At 40.3% G+C, this 20,715-nt stretch overlaps 1 protein-coding gene across 1 annotated transcript in view; it reads left to right on the top strand.

Annotated features, from left to right (window-relative positions):
* Morc1 (MORC family CW-type zinc finger 1) overlaps positions 1-20,715 on the top strand; it is a 172,805-nt gene that overhangs the window by 116,987 nt on the left and 35,103 nt on the right. The window contains exons 18-20 of the mRNA XM_034515577.2: positions 8,212-8,280; positions 12,461-12,697; positions 18,196-18,300. Coding sequence (XP_034371468.1) covers positions 8,212-8,280; positions 12,461-12,697; positions 18,196-18,300 — 411 coding nt within the window. The remainder of the gene's footprint in view (positions 1-8,211; positions 8,281-12,460; positions 12,698-18,195; positions 18,301-20,715) is intronic.

Below are 20,715 nucleotides of genomic sequence, written 5' to 3' on the forward strand. Positions count from 1 at the left end.
AACCTTCTGTCAAAACAGCAGTTTGTGTTTGCTAAACATACTCATAGGATACGATTATTAGCTAGAGAGAAGGCATCAGCCTGGTATAATGGCATGTGATTCATAGAACCTGGTATACACCCAACTTCTAGATTCATAAATTATCCAGCTTATTTTTCAAGAGGTTAGAACAAAGGAACATTGCCTATTGTCATCTGATGCTAGGCTTTTCAGAAATGACCAAACATTGATATTGAAGGCCAAGATGATTTTAAATCCAGAGGGGTCTCTCTCTCTCTCTCTCTCTCTCTCTCTCTCTCTCTCTCTCTCTCTCTCTCTCTCTCTCTCTCTTGGTGGACAGTTGCATGCAGGCATGCTGTGTTCCATTCCTCTGCCTTTACATGCTAGTCAGCCATTCCTCTCCACATCGGCAAGCATGAGAGGAGAGGATTGGATGTGTGGCCTGAAATAATTAGAGGAGACAATACTCATTTAGATTCTAATGTAAATGTACCTGTTTGATCTCTGCCCTACATACCTCCTTAAAGACCTGAACTGTATATACCACCAGTTCTCAATTAGTGTACTGTCTAACCAAGGACCATCAGAGGCTCCCCAGCATTCTGGATGGACTTTGGAGTCTGGTCGCTGACTCACCTGAGGAAGGTGCAGGTATTCAGCTCCCTTACTAGGCTCCTCCTTGTTCCTCTCTAAGGGACAACTTGGCCTCTAAGCCTCCAGCTGTGGCCACAGCATGCCTGTGTCCTTCCCTGGTAGCAGGAATCCTGTTTCTCATCTTGTTTGGCATTAATCTCTCTTCTTATTTGGAACCTGGCTTCACATTTCAAATTTAGTTCAAGGATCTGGAATTTATTACTGTTGTGATGTTGGTCTTATATGTAGGCTTGTTAGTCCTTGTTGAACTTCTTTGATTCCTGCATTTTTCCTGATCTATTACCTAACCACAATTCTATAGGCTCAGGTAAAATTCAGACTGGATCCCTCTCTGATTCTGTTTCCACCCTAGACTTTACCAGCAGGTGCATTTAACCCTTTAGCCTGTCTTCAAGGACCAGGCCCAGCCTCCTCCACTCTATGTGGAGAAGGGCTGCTGATACCCCAGGACCTAACACTGTAAGGATGGAGCCATCTTACATGCACAGAAGAAACTGTAGAATCTAGAGCTAAATGGTGATTTCCGTTTGAGGATTCTGTCAGTTTTAGGCAGCTTTGGAAGGCAAAGTGATCACTTGGGCTTTTTTTTTTTTTTTTTTTTTTTTTTTTTTTTTTTTTTTTTTTTTGTGGCTTTTATTGTTTTAATTATTAAACTTTTTTTTTTACATACAATACACTTTGATGTTCTCCCTCTCCCAACTCCTCCCAGATCCTCCATCTCCCTTGCCCACCCAACTTCATGTTCTTTCTCTCTCTAAAAAAGAAAACAAAACTATAAAACTAAAAACGCCAAAACAAATGAAAACCATTAAAAACAAACGAACCAAAAGAAACAAATCAAACTCAAACAGAACAACAACAACAAAACACATGGAGTTTTGTTTTGGCTAACTACTCCAGGGCCATGGTGCCTGTCCTGGAGTCTATGGCTAATGCACCTAGTGATGCTCCACTGAAGAATGACTCTTAAGGACGCTGTTGTATACCTTGTTTATCCCTTATCAGAGAAGCTTCTCCTTGCAGTGGACGGTGATTAACACAGAGATGCCTCTCTGGTCGATGCACAGAGACTGGGAGACTTTGGAACACTCAGCACTAAACGGGATGTCCTCTCAATACTCAATGGTGTAGACAAGGAGGCAGAAAGAGTGTAAGAGCCAGAAGTGGTGGCTGACTGCAAGGCAACAACAGTGTCATCCAGACCCAACAGGGCTGATGTGCTAGTGAGCTCGAGGAGACTCTGATAGCACAAGACATGCTTAGAAGCTTTTTAAGTAGGAAAAGGAAGCAGCAAGTGGGGGTAAAAATTGGCCCTGTAGACCTTAGGAGATGAGAAGGGTGAGAGAGGGAGAGGGAGGGCAAGAGGGAGGGGGAAGGGGAAGGGAAGGGAAGGGAGAGGGAGAGGGAGAGAAACAAAGACACACACACACAGAGGGGAGAGAGGAGAGAGGAGAGAGAGAGAGAGAGAGAGAGAGAGAGAGAGAGAGAGAGAGAGAGAGAGAGAGAGAGAGAATATTCATTTTTGCTATAGAAATGTCCCTTCAAATTCAAACACATTGGAAATTCTTCAAATGTTCATTAGTAATCAATGACAGACTAAACTCAAAGGTGTGTTATTTCCCCTTAGATCTCAAGTGAAGTAAAGTTAGTTAGAAAGTTTCTGCAGAAACATAAAAGCATTTTTTTTCTGTACTCTCGCACATATCATCAACACACACACAGAGCAGGGAAGTGGGAGGAGGAGAGACAGACAGACTGACCGACTCTTGTGTTTTCTGAGGCATTCAGTCTGAGGTGACTGGCGGGGCGGGAGGTGACGTCATCTGTATGAGAAAACATCACATCTGTGGAAATGCAGATTCCTGGATATACCCCAGGTCCACAAAACAAAAATTTCTGCCATTGGAGCCTTGGAATCTTCTTCATTCCAGGCTGTGTCCAACATAAATGTTCATCCCTTTCTCTCTGTCTTGGGGGTTCCTCTGTTTTCTGCTTCCACAAATAACCCACTGAGGCAGTTTTTGCTGAATCCATATGGTTTTGTAAGACTCTAAACTTGTAAGAGAAATCCAGTCACCTTGCTGGCAGAGGTTAGCAGTGCCATTTAAAAATAGATACCTGTATTTTAAAGATTTCTATCATAATTATTCTTTTTCTAAATCTGAAAAAGATGATGGGAATAAAAAGATTCTGTGATTAGGAAATAGCTATTCATTAGGTAGCAGAGAGAGAGAACTGGGAGCAGATTAACTGTACCGGCAGAGTTCACATTTATAAAAGTGCAATCAAAGATGGGAAAATGTGTTCTTCAAATTAAAAATGAATATATGTGATTTTTAAAAGATACTTAAAAATAATAGGGCAACCTGCAAACTGATGCTGACAGCTCACATCCGTTAATGGAAAATGCTACTTCTAATTAGAACTGAAGGGCAAACTTTACTTAGTACATTCAGTGTGTGCAGAAGGTTTTAGTGCACCAGTTATTTGTCTGTATCTGTTTCTGTAGAGGATGCTTCAGAAAGAAAGTTGATACACCCTACTCTGTCTTAATTCCTTAGCGTATTCCTCCTCTTTTGTTATTTTGCTTTGCTTTGTCCCTTTAATTCTGTTACATTGGTTTTTACAAGAAAAATTCTGAGTGCGGGTCAGTGGAATGTAAAGAAACCAACTAAATGTATATAAAGCTGATAAAGGTGGGCTTGTACTGCATGATCATGCAGGACTGTGGTAAATCTGTGGCTGAGAGGTTCATCAGTGTTTCTGAACTGTTGAAAGACAGCCAGTGAAACTGAAGAATCTTATCACACAAGAGAAATGGGGTCTGACTGATGGACAAGCCCAGGAGACAGAAGGTAGAAGGTGAGAACTAGGAGAGGCCTTAGGTCGGAGGAGGAGGAGTTATGTTATCCCAAGACATGGTGATAGTAGTTAAGGGCCTTCACATACACTAATAACTTTAATCGTGTCTTCTCTAAAGAGGAATAAGGACCATCTGATGACAGTGAAGGATAGGAACTGTGTATGGGTGCCCAGAAGAACACCCTTGTGTGTTTAAGAATGGGAGTCAATTAGGGAACCAATGAGAGAACTGACCAGGCAATGAGAATCACCCATGATATGGAATCAAGAGTCTTAGAGGTCTGAAATTTCTGAGCTTTTGAACTCTACTGCTCCTGTTTTCAGTTGAGAGAATAAAACCTCACTTGGAGAGGAGAAATTAAGAAGTTCAAAGTTAATAGTGGTTCTAAGGAGAATCTTAGCCCCTGAGGACCCAGGGATAAGAACCTTCAGGAGGGGTTCAGCGCAGGCCACAGACTTTTTCTCCATAGAATTGGAGAAAGGCAGATAGTCAAAAGGAATGAGAGAGGAAGGGAAGGATGAAGGGGACAGAAGTTTTTATTGATAGCCACAGTGTCAAGATACTCCTGACACAATTAAAGCTATAAATTGTAAGGAAGAGTACAGGATTCCACAGCTGGTTATTTTTTAAGGAATGAAAATACTCGTGAAAACAGCTAAGGAAGCTGTTTAAGGCATTTCTGGAATTAGAAAGTAACCCATGCCACAAGAGGGAACTCACCCCCAGCACTTTCTAGAGAGCCAGGAGGCTGGATAACCTAGAGACCTAAGATAGAACCAAAATGACTGGCAAAACAGTCAACAAAATAATTCCTAATGCTATACTCATAGGCTGGTGCCTAGCCCTGTTGTCATCTAAGAGGGTTAATTTAGCAAACGAAGGGAACAGATACAGAGACCCACAGCTAAACATTAGGCAGATCTTGTGGAATCCTGCAGAAAAGGAGGAGGAAGGAATATAGGAGCCAGAGGAGTAGAGGACACCACACAAAAGCCCATAGCATCTACCATCAACCAGCTACCTGCATGGGACTGATCTAGGCCAACTGCACATAGATTGAGGCTATGTAACTTGATTTTCTTGTGGCCTACCAGCAGGGACTATCTTTAACTCTTTTGCTTGCTTTTGGGACCTTTTGTCTCATACTGGGTTGACTCTTTCAGCCTTAATATGAGGGAGGTGCCTAGTCTTACTGCAACTTGATATGCCATGTTTGGCTGATATCCATAGAGGCTGGCTCTTTTCTGAAGAGAAAAAGGAGGAGTGTATAGGGGTGGGAGAAAGGGGAAGGGATTTAGAAGGAGAGGAAGCTGCAGTCAAGATGTAAAAACCAGTGAATGAATGAATGAATGAATTAAAAAGAATCAGGAAGGAAGTGAATGGAACTCAGGTAAGTGGGAGGAAGGCAACTGTAGAGTTTCTAGGCTGTAGCAAGCACCTTTACTGAAAGACAGAAAATAATGGCTATCTATTAACTGTATTCAAAGTTGCTGAGTGCATAGCTGATGGAGAAAGGTATTCACTACAGTGGTTCCCTCTCCTTCTCTTCCTTTCCCTCCTCTTCCTCCTCTTCCTTCTCTTCCTCCTGTGTTCTCCCATCTACTTCCATTCTATGCCTTGAAGCCAGTACAGTATCTCCTATTGACTTCTTGATGGCTTCAAAATGTTCTGTTTGATCATAATTATTAATGCTTTTTAAATTCAAAATGTGACCAGGAACTCTGCTGTGCTTTTCTGTGTCTCTTGTCATTCTGTAGAAACAGTTCTAAATTTAAAATGAAAGAGTAGAATTTATGGGGCTTATAAAATGTCCATTTACTCACAATTATTGTTTAGTGATGTGGTTAGTAATTCAGATCTGATTCCATTACAATAAAACTGTATAGCAAACAATAATTATCTTTAAGTTATTATTAAAAACCGCTGTAAATTCAAATAATGTAATTGAGTCAGAAATTATAGCCAGGCTAGGCTCAGTCTGCTTTGTTATATCAGGAATCAGTCTCCTTATAGATGTTTGCCAACACTTAACTGGAACTGAATGTACATGACACCATTGAGAATTCGTGCAAGGCGTGATAGCATCCAGCATGGAATATAGAATCTGTCAAGCATGAATTCAGAGATCATAGCAGTGGTTCAGCTGTGGAAATGCAGTACACTCTAGGACAATCTCTTTATCCTACAGTCAACAACCTTTTACTGAGCAGAAACAAGTTGGAAGTTCCGTCTATTATAATACATCATTGACATGTAACTGTATGACTAATGTGATACAATCATATAGATAGGTAGAATCCTGGAGAACTTTGAGTGTAAGTGTAGCTGTAAATACACGTCATTCCCACTCTTTTCTGAAAGTTCTTTGAGAACAAGGCACACAAAGGACAAAGATGTAAGTTGCATTCCTCTAGGAGACATCTACCAAAGGTATTTTTCAGGGTTTCTTGGGGGAGTCAAGATGAAACAGGAGCTTCAAAGGAAAGACACGAAAGCAGTTGAAGAGAGCCCAGCAAGAGCAGGTCAGAAGGGTCAGCACATGGGCACCTTCAGAGAAGGGCACTTGTGGAGATGGAAAAGGTACATTGTTTGCAAGGGATGGAAGGCTTCTGAGACCCTGCTGGACAAAGGCCAGTTCATGGAAATAGAATACACAGGATGCTCCTGAAAGAGCTTAAGAAGCCATGATTGACAGAGCAGCAGTTTGTGTAGATATGAGAGAAGTAGCTTTGCCTGTGAAGAACTTGCTGCAATCTTACCTTTCATTCTACGTTGCCTGTGGAGACACTCTGGCCAAAAGCAATCTTGGTAAACCTAACTCACGACAATGTATTTTTAAAGAATGAGTCAATGGAGCTCATTTTATTTTTGTAGCTTTAAAACAAAACATATTAAAAAGTAAAAACCCATTTTCTGAAATGTTCTGTGAGCCGAAAACCAGCATGGTTCTTCCTTAGGGACCCGGATCCAGCAGTTGGGATGGATGCTTTCGGAAGCAAGGCTTGAAGGATGAATGGGGTTAGCAGAAAGATGAAGCTGAACAGGACCGTCCGGGCCAAAGACATGGGTTGTTTGATGGTTCAGCAATATGAAAGGGGGCCATGTAAACAGGGAGGAGCATCGAGTGCACAAAGGCAGGAGGGTGGCAGAGGGTGAGAAGTGGTCAGGATCAGGGGTAGACATTAGGAAGCAGCTCATAAACCCATGGATGTTGAGAGTTTGCACTTGCACAACCTGAACCGAAAGTTCATATGCCAGGCGCCTGAGGCTCAGCCATGGTACCACCCTCCAGGACAGCATTTCTCCATCCTGACTACATATTCAAACCAAATCACTTACACAACACAAAAAGATGGGCTGCCAGACTCTACCCCCAACTGTTAAATGAGAATTCCATGTGTAAGGATGTGATACAATTTCCAGAGGCTTTTCTAAGGATTCTGATAACATGTATGCAAATTTGGTTTGTAACATTTTCTTCTCAATTTGATTTATTTTTAATTTAGTTTTATGTAGAATGTGTATGTATATATGTGTATGACTACCATGCCATGTTATGGTTGTCAGATGACAACTTTGTATAATAAGTTGTCTCCTACCCTTACATAGGTTGTGGTGTCTAATTCAAGTTGTCTGGCATTCTTGGCAAGCACCCTTATACTTGAAGTGATTTCACCAGCATTTTTATTATATTTTTATTACTTTTGTTTGTTATTTATTTATTTACTTGGAGGAAGAACGCCTTAGTGTGAGTGTGATTGGTTCTTTCCTTTTTACTACACCAATACTGGAAAACTCAAGTCAAAGGTCTTGGTGACAAACACCTACACCACTGAGCCACCTCACCTCTTTGGTGGTGACTTTGGCCTAATACATTTTTGAATTTACAGAAGATTCAGTTGGGGAAATTCACATAGCTTGATCACTCAAAGACATGGGGAGTGGGAAGGGTTTGTGAGCCAGGAACATCCCGAGCCTCAAATGTTGGCGTGTTTGCTGATGATCCACCAATCAAGAGGAAGTGCAGTGAAAATTACCTGTTCAGATATGGCAGGGGTGACCTTGAATGTTCCTCCAGGTGTAACATATCGCTAAGATCTAGGTGAATCCTAGGACAGTGTGTTTCAGGCCAGCCAGGCCTATATAGTGAGACCCTGTCTTAGAACAGCAGCAGCAACAGAAATAGTAACTAAAAGCATCAACAAAAGCATGAATATCAAAGGAGCACCTTGTTCAGAGGGAGTCTTAGTTCCCCTTCTCCTTACCCTGGCTGGGGATATATGGAACTTCTGGGTGCTAGACATAAGGTAGTCAACAGTTTACTGAAGCTCAGGCCAGTGATCCCAGCAAGAAAGAATAATGCCTCAGATCGGAATGTTCCTGAGCTCTCTCTCCAGGCAGAAAGCAGAGGGTCTCAAGACAGAAGAGGCAGGGGATTATGGGATGGAGAAGCTGGACCCAGACAGTGTTTGATTAAATTGCTCATAAGACATTTAATCTGCAGTACTTACTAAAACAATCAGATGCTACACTCCCTACACTGCTGTAAGAACGTCCTGCAGCAGAACTGAAAGATTGTGGGACTGTGATTTTGATACAGCTTTAGGAAAACAAGAATACTGAGTTTCTGTAATATGCCAACTGAAAGGTATTTTTTTGGTTAATAAATTTGCTTTCATATTTTCTTCCTATAGAAGTCCCAACTTATAGTAACAAGGAAGATCCCCGAGTTCAAGTCCTCCTGCCTTTCCTCAGCACCCAAGGTGAGCAATTAAAGTAAGATTCAGGATCCAGGGAGATGGTTTAACTGTTAGAAGTATTGGCTGCTCTGACAAAGGATCCAGGTTCAATTCCCAGTGACTCGCAACCATCTTCAGTCTCGGGAGATCTGACACCATCTTCTGGCTTCTGTGGGCACTGTATACATGCAGTATGTAACATGCAGGCAAAATATACATACACATAAAACAACATAATTTAAATCTCAAAAAATTAAATAAACACATAAACTGATGTCCAGCCATTCGTGTTACATTTCTCACATAAGCTTCATGCGTCATGTGGGTGTCTATATTGTGGACGATGAGCTCACAGAGTGAAGAACGAGTGGATTTTAGCTGACACACATTTATTAGCAAACACTTAGAAAATAAAACATAAATAATGTTTAAATCACTTATTATCTTACTGACTGAACATGATGACAATTCTTTTTTAAAATTTTTATTTATTACTCTCGCATACAATACCTCCCAGCTAGAACTTTTCCTGTTTTCACTCCTTCAAGTTCACCTCCACCTTCCCTCTTCCCCAGATCCAGCCCTGCACCCCCAGAAAAGGGCAGGCCTCTCAGGAACATCAACAAAACATGGCACAATAAGATAAAATAAGATCAGGCACAAACTATCACATCAAGACTGAGTGAAGCAACCAGAAAAAGGGTCCCAAGAGCAGGCAAAAGAGTCAGAGATAGTCACCACTACCACTTTCAGGAATCTCCTCAAAACACCAAGCCAACAACCATAACATATATGCAGAGAACCTAGTACAGACCCATGCAGGCTTCTGTCTTTGCTGAATTCCCCAAAGCTTCAGTGGAGGCACCTTATGGAGACCACAACCTGAGCTCTCTCTCTGTCTAATGTTTGGATGAGGGTCTTTGCATCTGCTCCAACAACTGCCCAAGGCAGCCTCTCTGATAACAACAGTACTAGGCACTGATCTATGAGTACAGCAGAAAATAATTAGGAATATTTTTTTTCTCTTTCTTTTCTGGCAAGTTATGTTTGGTTCTATCCTAGGTCTCTAGATTATCCAGCCTCTGGTTCCTGGGCATCCGTGAGCTTTCTCTCACATGGGCCTCATATTAGATCAGTCATTGGTTGGCCACTCCCACCACCATTGCTCCAGCATATTTTACAGGCAGGACAGATTGTAGATTAAAGGTTTTGTGAATGGTCTGATGTTCCAGTCCCACCACTGGACACCTTGCCTGGTTACAGAAGATGGCCGATTCAGAATCTGTATCCTCCATTACTAGAACTAATATGTTAAAAATATGTGTCCAATAGTTTCTATAAGAAACTTATTGATGATTTAGTCTATGGAGATATATTTACTTATAAATATTCTATATACATAATTCTTGCATATGTATGTATGTACACATGTGTGGATGTGTGTTTGTGTAGGGTGTACATGTGTGTACAGAAATCCTTGCATGGGTATGTACATGCTTGTAGAGACCAGGAGACAGCTATAGATATTTTCTCTTAGGCATCATCCACCTTGGATTTTTTTGTCTGTTTGTTTTGTATTGTTTTTGGGTGAAATTGTTCCTTACTTGGCCTTGTGAGGTGAGGCAGACTTATCGGGAAGATGAAGGGATCCATTAATCTCCACCTCCCTAACAATGGGTACCCAGCTTTTTAAAGTGAGTTCATGTCCTCAAGCACTTTCTTGTTTTTTTTTTTTTTTAAATTTTGCTAAATGTCATATAATGTTATATTTATCAAGTTTTCACCATCTAAGATTTAAAATTTAGGATTCCTTCTTGTAACTCACACTGTGATATCAATATGAGGAGACCAGAGGTAAGAGGAGTGCCATAGTTCAAGAGTGGCCTAGTCTACCACGTGCAACCTGCCAGGTGGTACATGGTGAAGTTTTACACATGACTCCTCTTTACATACACACTGTAATAACATAAAATCAACTGCAGAGGCCATTTGAATCATTTGAGCATCTTCAAAAAGAAATAGTTGTGAGGCCTCAGAGCTTCTCAGTTATATTATATATTATATATATATATATATACATATATATATATATGTATATATATATATATAATATGTATTAGATACATGAATGTATAGGAAAACTGACAATTACTCGAATTTTGTTTGTATGTGTGTGTGTGTGCACATGTTTTTGTGTGTGTCCATGTGTGTGTCAGAAGTTGACATCATGTGTCTTCTTCAGCCACTCCTTATCTTACCTGATATAGAGCCTCTCAATAAACTTGGAGCTTACCACCTTGCTTAACTATCTCTGGTCTGCAAGCCTAAGGACCCACATGTCCTTACCTCCCCAGGGGTTACATATGTGCAGCACTGCATCTGGCTTTTTATGTGGATGCTGAAGATCCAAACTCAAATCTTCCTGCTTGCCTTCTCCCCAACCCTTAACCACTCATATGCCTTAATAGATTAAAGATGTATATGTTTTATGTCTCAAAACTTCTGTATATTTGCTTTAAATGTTGAAGCATTTGCTTCCAGTGTGTCCCTTTAGTTTGGGTTGCTGCTACTTGCATTTTCTGTATTCTACACAGGAACCAAAAACTTCTGAACCCAGTAATAAGTTGCAGTGCACATGAGCTCATAGCCTTGCCCCTTCCTTTCATAGAAATTTACCTAACTCATTACATAGCTGAATTGCAGAATCAAGCACAAGAACAATATGTTCTACTTGCACTAAAGTTGGTTCTCCTGGATAGCAACTCATCAGTCACCTGCAGGAAACTTAGGAATGCTAGAAAAGCACCAATATTCTACCCCAAAGTTCCCTAGTTTTGTTTGGCTTCTAGCATAAAGACCAGCCTCTAGCTAACAGGTACACATTGAAACAGTAGCCAGCAGGGGCAGGACTCTGGATGCGAGGTGTGGGATTGACCTAAGAATGCCAACTAACCTCATCTCATATGCACCAGGAAATAAAAGGCAAGTCCACTTCTGCTGGGAGGAAGTGAAGCTGTATTGTGTGTTCTCAATGTCCTGGCTCTGCATTCAGTCCACCTCTACAGCTCCTTCTGAATCCACTGAGGGAACTATTTATTACTGAAGTACGCAGTCACTAAAACAGATGTCCAAACCTTCTTATTTTTTGAACTTTTTATTGGTAGTGAGAAGCATGACTGATAATCCAGAGCCTCACAGCTGGTAGAAGTACAGAGAAAACATGTCGAGGGCATGTTTAGCCATTCATGCTCAACATCAATCTCTGCCCCATAAGGCTCAGAGCACATCATGGGGGAGGATTGTAAGAGTCAGAGATCAGGACTATCATCTGTGAATCAGTGTCTTTTGAACATGGCGGGGCCATTGAACTCAGTGTTTATAGGACCGTTGCTACATGCATACTGTCTTCACAAGACCAAGTCAGTCTGCATTCTACCATGGGTGGGGACGAGGCACACAAACCTCAGCCCCTTGTTTGAGGCACTATTTGCAGGAGATGGCTATTAGAGAAAGGAGACTTTTTTTTTTTTTTTCAGAGGCATGGCCTTGCTTCAGTGGGTGGCGCCACACCCATGTGAATATAACCATGGGTTAGACTTATTGGATATAAGAAAACATAACATGAAATTGGAAAGGGGATGGATGTCTCTTAGCTGATTTTCTACTACTGTGACACCATGACCAAGGCAACTTGGAAAGGAAAGCATTTAATGTAGGGTTTCATGCTTCCAGAGGATGGTCCTTCATCATGGGGAGTATTGTAACAGGAGGGAGGCATGGTACTAGAGTTAGAACCACAGCAGAGAACTTACATCTGATGGAGGGAGGGAGGGTGGGAGGGTGAAAGATAAACAGACACATCCACACACACACAGAGGGGCAGGAGAGAGAGAGAGAGAGAGAGAGAGAGAGAGAGAGAGAGAGAGAGAGAGAGAGAGAGCGCATGGAAGTATAAGAAAGCATGCTAACTGGGAATGGTGTGAGCTTTTGAAACCTGAAATATATAAATTCATGGTACCACTCACACTTGAACATACATTGGAGAGATCTGGGAGAAACTGGTGGGCAAGATTAGGAGGTGAATATAATCAAACTACATTATATACTATAAAAATATAATGCAGTGTTATGAGAGAAAATAGTAATTCATCATAAATGATGCAACTACAACTCATAAAATTATGACTTACTGTTTTTAATTAAGGAAAAATCCAAACTTGGGAGAATCAAGTCTTCAGGGGGTGAGCCTTCTCAGGGCAGTCCTTCATCTGTTGAGTTTTTGATCAGCCAAAGAGGCCAAAAGAGAAGCCCAGGGGATGCTGACTCTGATGTGGAGTTCATCTGCATGACTAAGATTCCGAAGAAGAAGAACGTGAAGTACCTGCAGCCTAGTCACGCGCCAACTCTGTTGGAAAATCTCAAACTCGAGGACACAGCCCAGGCATGTCTTTTTTTTTTTTTTTCCCATTCTTTTCTCTTATTCACAAAAATAATATAATAATTTCCTTGTTCTGGAAATAGCATGTGGTAAAGGTTTTGCTTCATTTTCACATTTTTAGCTCACTCTAATTATGGGATGTACATTGCAACCTGTGTTTGCTGGATAAGGTCCCAACATCTATTTTTTCCCTTCAGTTCTCTATTTTGGAAGAAAAGTTAGATTGCTAATATCAGCACTATTCAGAGAGCTCAGCCAAGTGATGGTGCCCCAAAGAATGCCTGGAGAAGAAAAGAGCCCACATTTGTATTCAAGAGAAGAGAATAGACAGGAGAAACTTCTAATTTATAGCAGCCATGGTGTGTGGTGGTTTGAATATGCGTGGCTTGAGGAAAATGGCACTATTAAGGTGTGGCCTTGTTGGAATAGGTGTGGCCTTGTTAGAGGGAGTGTGTCACTGTGTAAGGCAGGCTTTGAGGGCTACCAGGATCAAGCTCTGCCCAGTGAGGAAGAAAGTCTCCACCTGGCTGCCTGCAGAAGACAGTTCCCTTATGGCTGCCTTTGTATTAAGATGTAGAATTCTCAGCTCCTCCAGCACTGTAAGCCAGTCCCAATTAAATGTCCATTATCAGAGTTGCCTTGGTCATGGTGTATCTTTACAACAATAAAGCCCTAACTAAGACACATGGTTTGTTACTCTATAGTCAAAGGGAGGAATTGGCATCAAATATAAATACACTACTAAAGAGTTGAGACTGACTATTTTGTATTTTTTTTTTTACATTTTTATTTTTATTTGATAATTTGTGCACTTATTTAATATATTTGAGATATTTTCCATACTTCTATCCCCCTTCATCTGCTTTCAATGCCTGTGGAATGCCTTCTTCTTCCCCAAGTCTTAAGACTAATAAATATGTCACCCTAAAATTTCCATGTATGCAAATATGTGTTTCTTTTAAAGAATCACAGCACACACACATTCCTACAGTGTGTGCTGTGATTCTTTAAAAGAAATACATATTTGCATACCTGTGATTCCTACATCATTCCTTCTTGTTGTCAGGAATTTGTGTACTGATTCAGTTACTAACAGGGCTGAGGATGAGGATACGGTACCTGTAGTCCAGTGACATTCATCCTGCACCATGTTTACTGCTCAGTGCTCAGATCCTCTTTTGTTGGCATCCTTTCTTAAGGATGGCTTTCTATAAGCCTCATTATTGTTTACATTATCTTCCTAGCTCATCAGATCTGACTTCTGATGCCTCTTGATTGTTTCTCCTAATAACATTGTGATGGTTTGAATATGCTTCCCAGGGAGTGGCACTGTTGGGAGGTGTGTCCTTATTAGAAGAAGTGTGTCACTGTTGGGGTGGGCTTTGAGACCCTCCTTCTAGCCAAGTGGAAACCAGTCTACTCCTGGCTACCTTTCGATGAAGGTGTAGAACTCTCAGCTCCTCCAGTACTGTGCCTACCGGGAGGCTGCCATGCTTCCCATCTTGATGATAATAGACTGAACTTCTGAGCCTGTGAGCCCCAGTTAAATGTTTTTCTTTATAAGAGTTGCCTTAGTCATGGTATCTCTTCACAGCCATGGAAACCCTAACTAAGACAAACATTCACCAGTGAAAGGTAGATATGGGCCACCAAGGAAAACAGTCAAAGGATTTATCCTAAGCTCTAAAGCCGTATGAAGAAACTTTGAACATCAAGTATCTACTGAGCTCTTATCTCACATGGTGTGATGGGAGAAAAGGTACTTCCAGTGTGGTTCTTCCGTCAGGAATTATTTTGAACAGCTACTTCATAGAAACCTTCTCTCCTCCCCCCACACATTATTCTGGGGTATCATTGAAAAATATATGGGCTCATCTTGCTTGTCTTTAGTATCTTTGGGAAAAATCCTTAATTCTGAAAAGCATTTTCTCATTGTATTTTGGGGCCTTTTGTGTTCTCAAAATACTTGAAACCTATTTCCCTTCATTTTGAGAATTTTCACCCTGAGCCTCTTCAGACTGTGTGAGCCCCATAATGTCTGTCTGTTCATCATCCAGAGAATCTTAAGGTTCTTTGAGTTACCTGCCATGTTTGAATGTATAAGTCCATATGCTTTGCAGGTGTTTATAAAATAAACACCTGCTGTTTTGAAGCACTGTGTGTTTATAAAATAAAAATGTTATAGTTATATCTCCTTTATTCTGGAATTTGAGAGAAACTCATTAGCTGTGAAGTTTCAAGATTATGGATTTGTTGGTTTATTTATATATGTATAGAAGATATATGCTTTAAAAACAGTAGAATAAACCAAAAATTTAGCATGTGTCTAGGTGTTAAAACCACATATTTTAGATCTAAAATATAGGGATGAACTTAGTATACTATGTATACATACATATATATATATATGTGTGTGTGTGTGTGTGTGTGTATACATATACATACATAAACTATATATTCATACATACACATATAAACATATACGTGTATGTAACGCTAACATGATGTGAACTTATTACCTACTGCTTTATAAACACAAACAGTTCTGAAGCTTTTCAAAGCATGCGTGTGTGTCTGTGTGTGATCTATTCTGTATAATCTTATTGTGTATAATTGTCATCTATTCTGTATAATCTTTTCAGCATATGTATACATGTGGCTCCTCCCTCATCAAGCTTACTAAAGAACAGCTTAATATTTTCACAGCAGATGCAAACTGTGACTGTGGCAGCTGCTTAGGTTTTTGGTTTTTTTTTTTTAAACATCTACAAACTTCTTTTATTTAATATTTTTTTTTAGTTTTTGAAATTACAGTTACCTTTTCCTCCTTCAGTTTCTCCCTCTAACCCTTCCATGCACCTTCTTGCTCTCTTTCAAATTTGTCACCTATTTTTCTTCATTTTTTTCTTTTTTAAAAATAATTCTTTAATCCCTTTTTACAGTCCAGTCTTCATTCTTCTTCTGGTCCCCCCTGAAACTGCTCCCCATCCCATGACCCCCCCAGGCCCCCCCAGCTCATCTTCACGAGGATGTTTCTACCAGAACTCCCCACTCACTGGGACCCCAAGTCTCTTGAAGGTTAGGTGCATCTTCTCTCACTGAAGCCAGACCAGGAAGTGCTCTGCTGTGTATGTGTCAGGGGCCTCATATCAGCTGCCTTGTTGGTAGCTCAGAGAGGTCTCAGAGGCCTGGGTTAGTTGAGATGCTGACTTTATTGTTTTGAGAGAATTTTACTGTTCCCCAGGCTTCTCTCCCTCTTCAGCCTCCAGAGTAGGCGGACATAGATTTAGATGCTGCACTACCTAGCATGTTGTTGTGCATTTTTTAGTTTATCTTTATTTCCATTCATGCATATGTGTACTTGTCTGTGTAGATGTATGTGGGTACCCACAGAGACTAGAAGAGGCTGTCAAATATCCTGTGTAATGGGCAATTGTGAGCCACTCCCTATGGGTGCTGAGAACCACACTCTGGTCCTGGACATTAGCAGTGAGAGCTCCTAACTGCTCAGCTTTCTCTGCAGCCTCTGTTATAGCAGCAGTTTGTAACACAAGAGTAAAAGTACTTCAAATGAGGGATTAAACTAAAAATAGAACAGACATGTCTTTCGGGGATGTGTGTCCCTGCATTTTTAAAGGTTACATTCCGTTAAATCGATAACAAGAGAGGAGGTAAAACATTTGACCTGATGAATACAGATTATTTTAAGGGGACAAACAATGATAACATGGAGGGATGGCAAAGTGCAGGAGTATGACTCGTACAGGAATCATAACCACGGTACGTCCTGGAGGCCTTGAGGAGGGGTTGCCTTATCCTAAAGGTGGTGAGATACCACTAAAGGATTTACATGGAAGAGTTGTGTGACCAGATCTTTCTTCTAAAGGGTTAGTCTGGCATAGTGTAGAGAAATATTTAGTAGAGAGTTGGTTAGAGAAGTCTTGGACTGTGTAGTCTCTTTAGCCACATAAAAATGGTCCATGGGTCAGGGACAATTTCTTAATCAAGATATAAAACCCGTTAGGCTCATAGACAGATGCAGGGTTTATTTCCCTCGTGGGAGATGCTCTGTTTTGTTTTTTGTACACATGTCACAGTCACATGTCACTAAGCATCTGATTAACTCCACTACTCAGTCTGACCTCTTCTGGGAAGATATGGGATCCTCTGCCAAACAAAAGAATGCACAGTTAGACAGTTCTCCTGCATTGGCTACTGGAGGCACACACTGCCATGAGGGAGGGATGCACAACACTGAAGGTCGTTTCACTCTATCTCTTCTTTATACAATTAAAGCAGTATTCTATCCAGTTATTTCCTACACTGTGTACCAATATTAATACCAAGATGCAAAGGGTACCTCTCTGGGACTGATAACTGATACTTGGATTCGGCTCAGTGATTATGCTTAACAGGAGTCAGTGTGAGGCAGGCAGTTCAGAGGCTGCTTGAGAGGAGACATCACTGCAGCGTGGTCTGGAATAATGGTGGTGGAGGTGGTCCCATTTTAGAGACATATTAAGGACAAGAATGGCAACTTAGTTTTGAACTTCTGAACATAGCTCTACAGTGATGACATTCACTGAAATTGGGTATTTGAGAGAGCAATTGGCCTGTGGAGAGGAACATGAGTTTGGCTTAAAATGTCAGACTTCCAAGGAGAAGAGTCTGGGTCTACACAGGACACATGAGCTTATGAAGTGCTGACATGTCTGAGTGTGAGGATAAAGGGTCATGTGAAAAGAAGGCAGACAGCTGAGGCTGGGAAGGCAGCTGCACAGTCTGAGAAGGACTGGCTAGTCCTATGAAGAGACAAACTAGGGTTGTGTTTTATCATTAAAGCTCAGCGGGGAATAAGGGGATTCAAAAGGAGCTGGGCAAGGGGACTAAATTCCATAGGTCTGAAAAAATGTTCTTTCAGTTGTCCAAGCTTAACAGCAGTAGAATTGATGTAGAGAAGACTTTTATTGCTGCTGCTGTTATGATAGAGGGAAGAGGCCAGAAGCCAGATTGGTACCGATTGACAGATGTTGACAGGAAATGAATGCAGGATGTACGTCAGTTCTTGAAAACTAAGTTATTGGTTTTGGAAGATACTATACTCATGGAAACCAAAAAGTAAAGTAGATAAATCAGGAGATCACTTAATTTTTTATAAGTATTTAAAACTAAGGTAATTGTTATATATATATATATGTATATATATATATATGTATATATGTATACATATATATATATATACACACATATATATATATGTATACATATATATATGTATACATATATATATAATTGTTATGTGTTCTTAGTTGTTCTTTGCAAGTATTTATTGGCTCTTGATCCCCCTGTCTCAGACTGCTGAGTACTGAGATTATAGGTGTGTGTTACCAAACCCAGCAAATCATGCAGTTAATAGAGTCTCCATGACATAGTGAAAGTGCCTTAGCGTTTACCATTGATTGGTACTAACGCTTCCTTAATTATTTTTGTTACTATTTTAGGTTTCTTCATGGGAAATAAAAAGGAGGCAGAGTGAAAACCTTGTGCAGGAATGCAAGGCATCCACTGAAATTGAAGCTAGCAGCAGAGATCCAACTGTAACTGTGGTAAGACAAACTCCATTGATGAATGGCACCTTAAGACTGTTTTACATCCATAAAAATTAAAGGGTCTATTAAGTTTGAGTAGGTGAAATATATAGTTCCATAGCTTGAAGATGAAGGAGCATACCCCAGAGACACTGTTATCTGCATGAACCAGAGAGATGATAAGTATATCATCTTTTTTTTTCCCCCAGAGCTGAGGACCGAACCCAGGGCCTCACACTTGCTAGGCAAGCGCTCTACACTGGGCTAAATCCCTAACCTCTTGTTAATTTGTCTTTTTTTTTTTTTTTTTTTTTTTTTTTTTTTTTGAGAGACGATAACTCTGACCTATGGCTCCTTTTTTCAGGTTGAGATATATTTAAATGTATGAAAATGTGTATATAATTTGAAGAACATATCAGAGCCCCATTTCCCAATCCAAATCTTATGCAATTTAAAATATGGACTGTTGTCAGAAATGTAATTCTTCTTTTGATGTTCTGGTCTTTGTTATTTTATTGCCTGTCTGTCTAACCCTTTTGTGGTTCTAGGGACCACTACATTATAACATTAGTCCCTGAAGTATAATTTTGAATTGACTTAAACTCTCCAAAAGCCCTTTGGAGAAATCAATTCAGGAAACATGGGAACATTTTCCACTCACTCCACTAGATAATGTATCTTCATTCTAACTGGTGGTTGGTATCAAACAGCTATGTATCTTGGCAACTATGGAATCACTTTGAGTTTACAAAGCTAAGTGTGACAGTGCTTTGGTGTTCAGGACTGAGATTCAAGGACTAGCTGTGTCATTGACTGGCCAGTCATTGACTAATTCAAAGACTGGCTATGTCTTCTCTTGTGAAGTCCTGTTAAAACAGTCCTGTTAAACAATTTTAAATTGTTTAAAATGTACTTGGCCCAATGGGGGACATATTTCTTCTGACTTTACTTCCCTTCAGTGGAACATAATTGATGCAAGGCACACAATAGGACTATTTAAAATGAATTTATAAACCTAGCTAGCCCGTATAAAACATACAAAAGCCAGGTACTGTATTTATAAACTGTAAGCCTAGATTGTACAGGTTGCACACAGTTTTAATATATTCTCCAGCTATAAATAAAGTCCCTTGTTACTTGCTGTTTCTCCTGGTCATGAGCTCACGGTCCATCTCCTCTCATGGCAGCCTCCTCCACCTTCATCTTCTTTCTTCTCTCCCCTTCCTGTACTTGCAACCCCCTCACTTGATCCTCAACTCCTACCTTTCTTCCTCCACTGCCCGATCACAGGATCTAGCTTTTTATTGACCAGTTAAATTGGGGAGCAAGGTTTACCTAGCATCACTTGGTGTACGTGAGGATCTGCCCATGGGGGCAACCACGTCTTAAGAACCAGTATTTAGCATTAGAATACAAGCAACATTAGAACAACCTATTATAGGACTATAAAAAGATTTTATTTAGAAAAAATAAATGTGGAACTTTCCAAACAGAGCTCCAACAAGTCCCATGTGCTCACTTCCCACCTCCTAGTTAAGACTTCGTGGCTAGTCTGCTCTCTTCCATATTTGTGCCTAGTCCTGCTACTTTGAGATATCACAAAAAACACATTGCTATCATTTTGAGAAGCCATCAGAAAAGAAAGAAGAAATGGAAGAAAGGAAGGAAGGAAGGAGGGGAAAAAGAAAGAAAGAAAGAAAGAAAGAAAGAAAGAAAGAAAGAAAGAAAGAAAGTTGAAAAGAAATAATTTATGTATGGGAGCAGAAAAAATACCCTTAATATCAATGAAAAGGAACCAAAATCTAGCAAGTAAACATGAAAGCATTTTCAAAGTTAGAAAAGAGGTCAGAATGTAACCAGAAGCTGAGAAGGAAGGAGCATTTAACCACAAGACCTCTGTAATGTGCAGTTTGACACAGCTGCACCTGGGACTGTTAGGGCCACCACTTATTTTGCAGAGACATCAGCTTCTTCATCTGCTTCTCATGGAGCTCTTACATTGTCATCTTTTCTAAATGTTGCACAAGCTTTAAGTAAGTGCTTATTCGGAAACTACCTATGTGCCTTTGTATGGTGTATTTCATAAGTTCTGATGAAGTTTTGTGGGTGTGGTGGGTGATTTATTTGTGACCCTGTGATCTTATCGGGGTATTTATCTTCAAACTCCTACAACTACTTAATTTGCATAAATGCACATTACTGAGATGTACATTAATTTCTGTTTGGCTGAAGTAGGAATAGTTCAACTAGGACGTAATTACCTATGAACACTTATCTGTACTTTCTTTTTAAAAAATTGAAGATTCTTAAGCCCTATGATCCTTCACAGTTATCTTTTAATTACTGTGTGTGCTCGAGTGCATGCACATGTGGTGCGGTGGATAGGTGTATTTGTGCACTCGTGTGTTTATGTGTGTTTTATTTGGATGTTCC

This window comes from Arvicanthis niloticus, chromosome 12 (genome assembly GCF_011762505.2).
Source record: "Arvicanthis niloticus isolate mArvNil1 chromosome 12, mArvNil1.pat.X, whole genome shotgun sequence".
In the NCBI taxonomy this organism is placed as follows: domain Eukaryota; kingdom Metazoa; phylum Chordata; class Mammalia; order Rodentia; family Muridae; genus Arvicanthis; species Arvicanthis niloticus.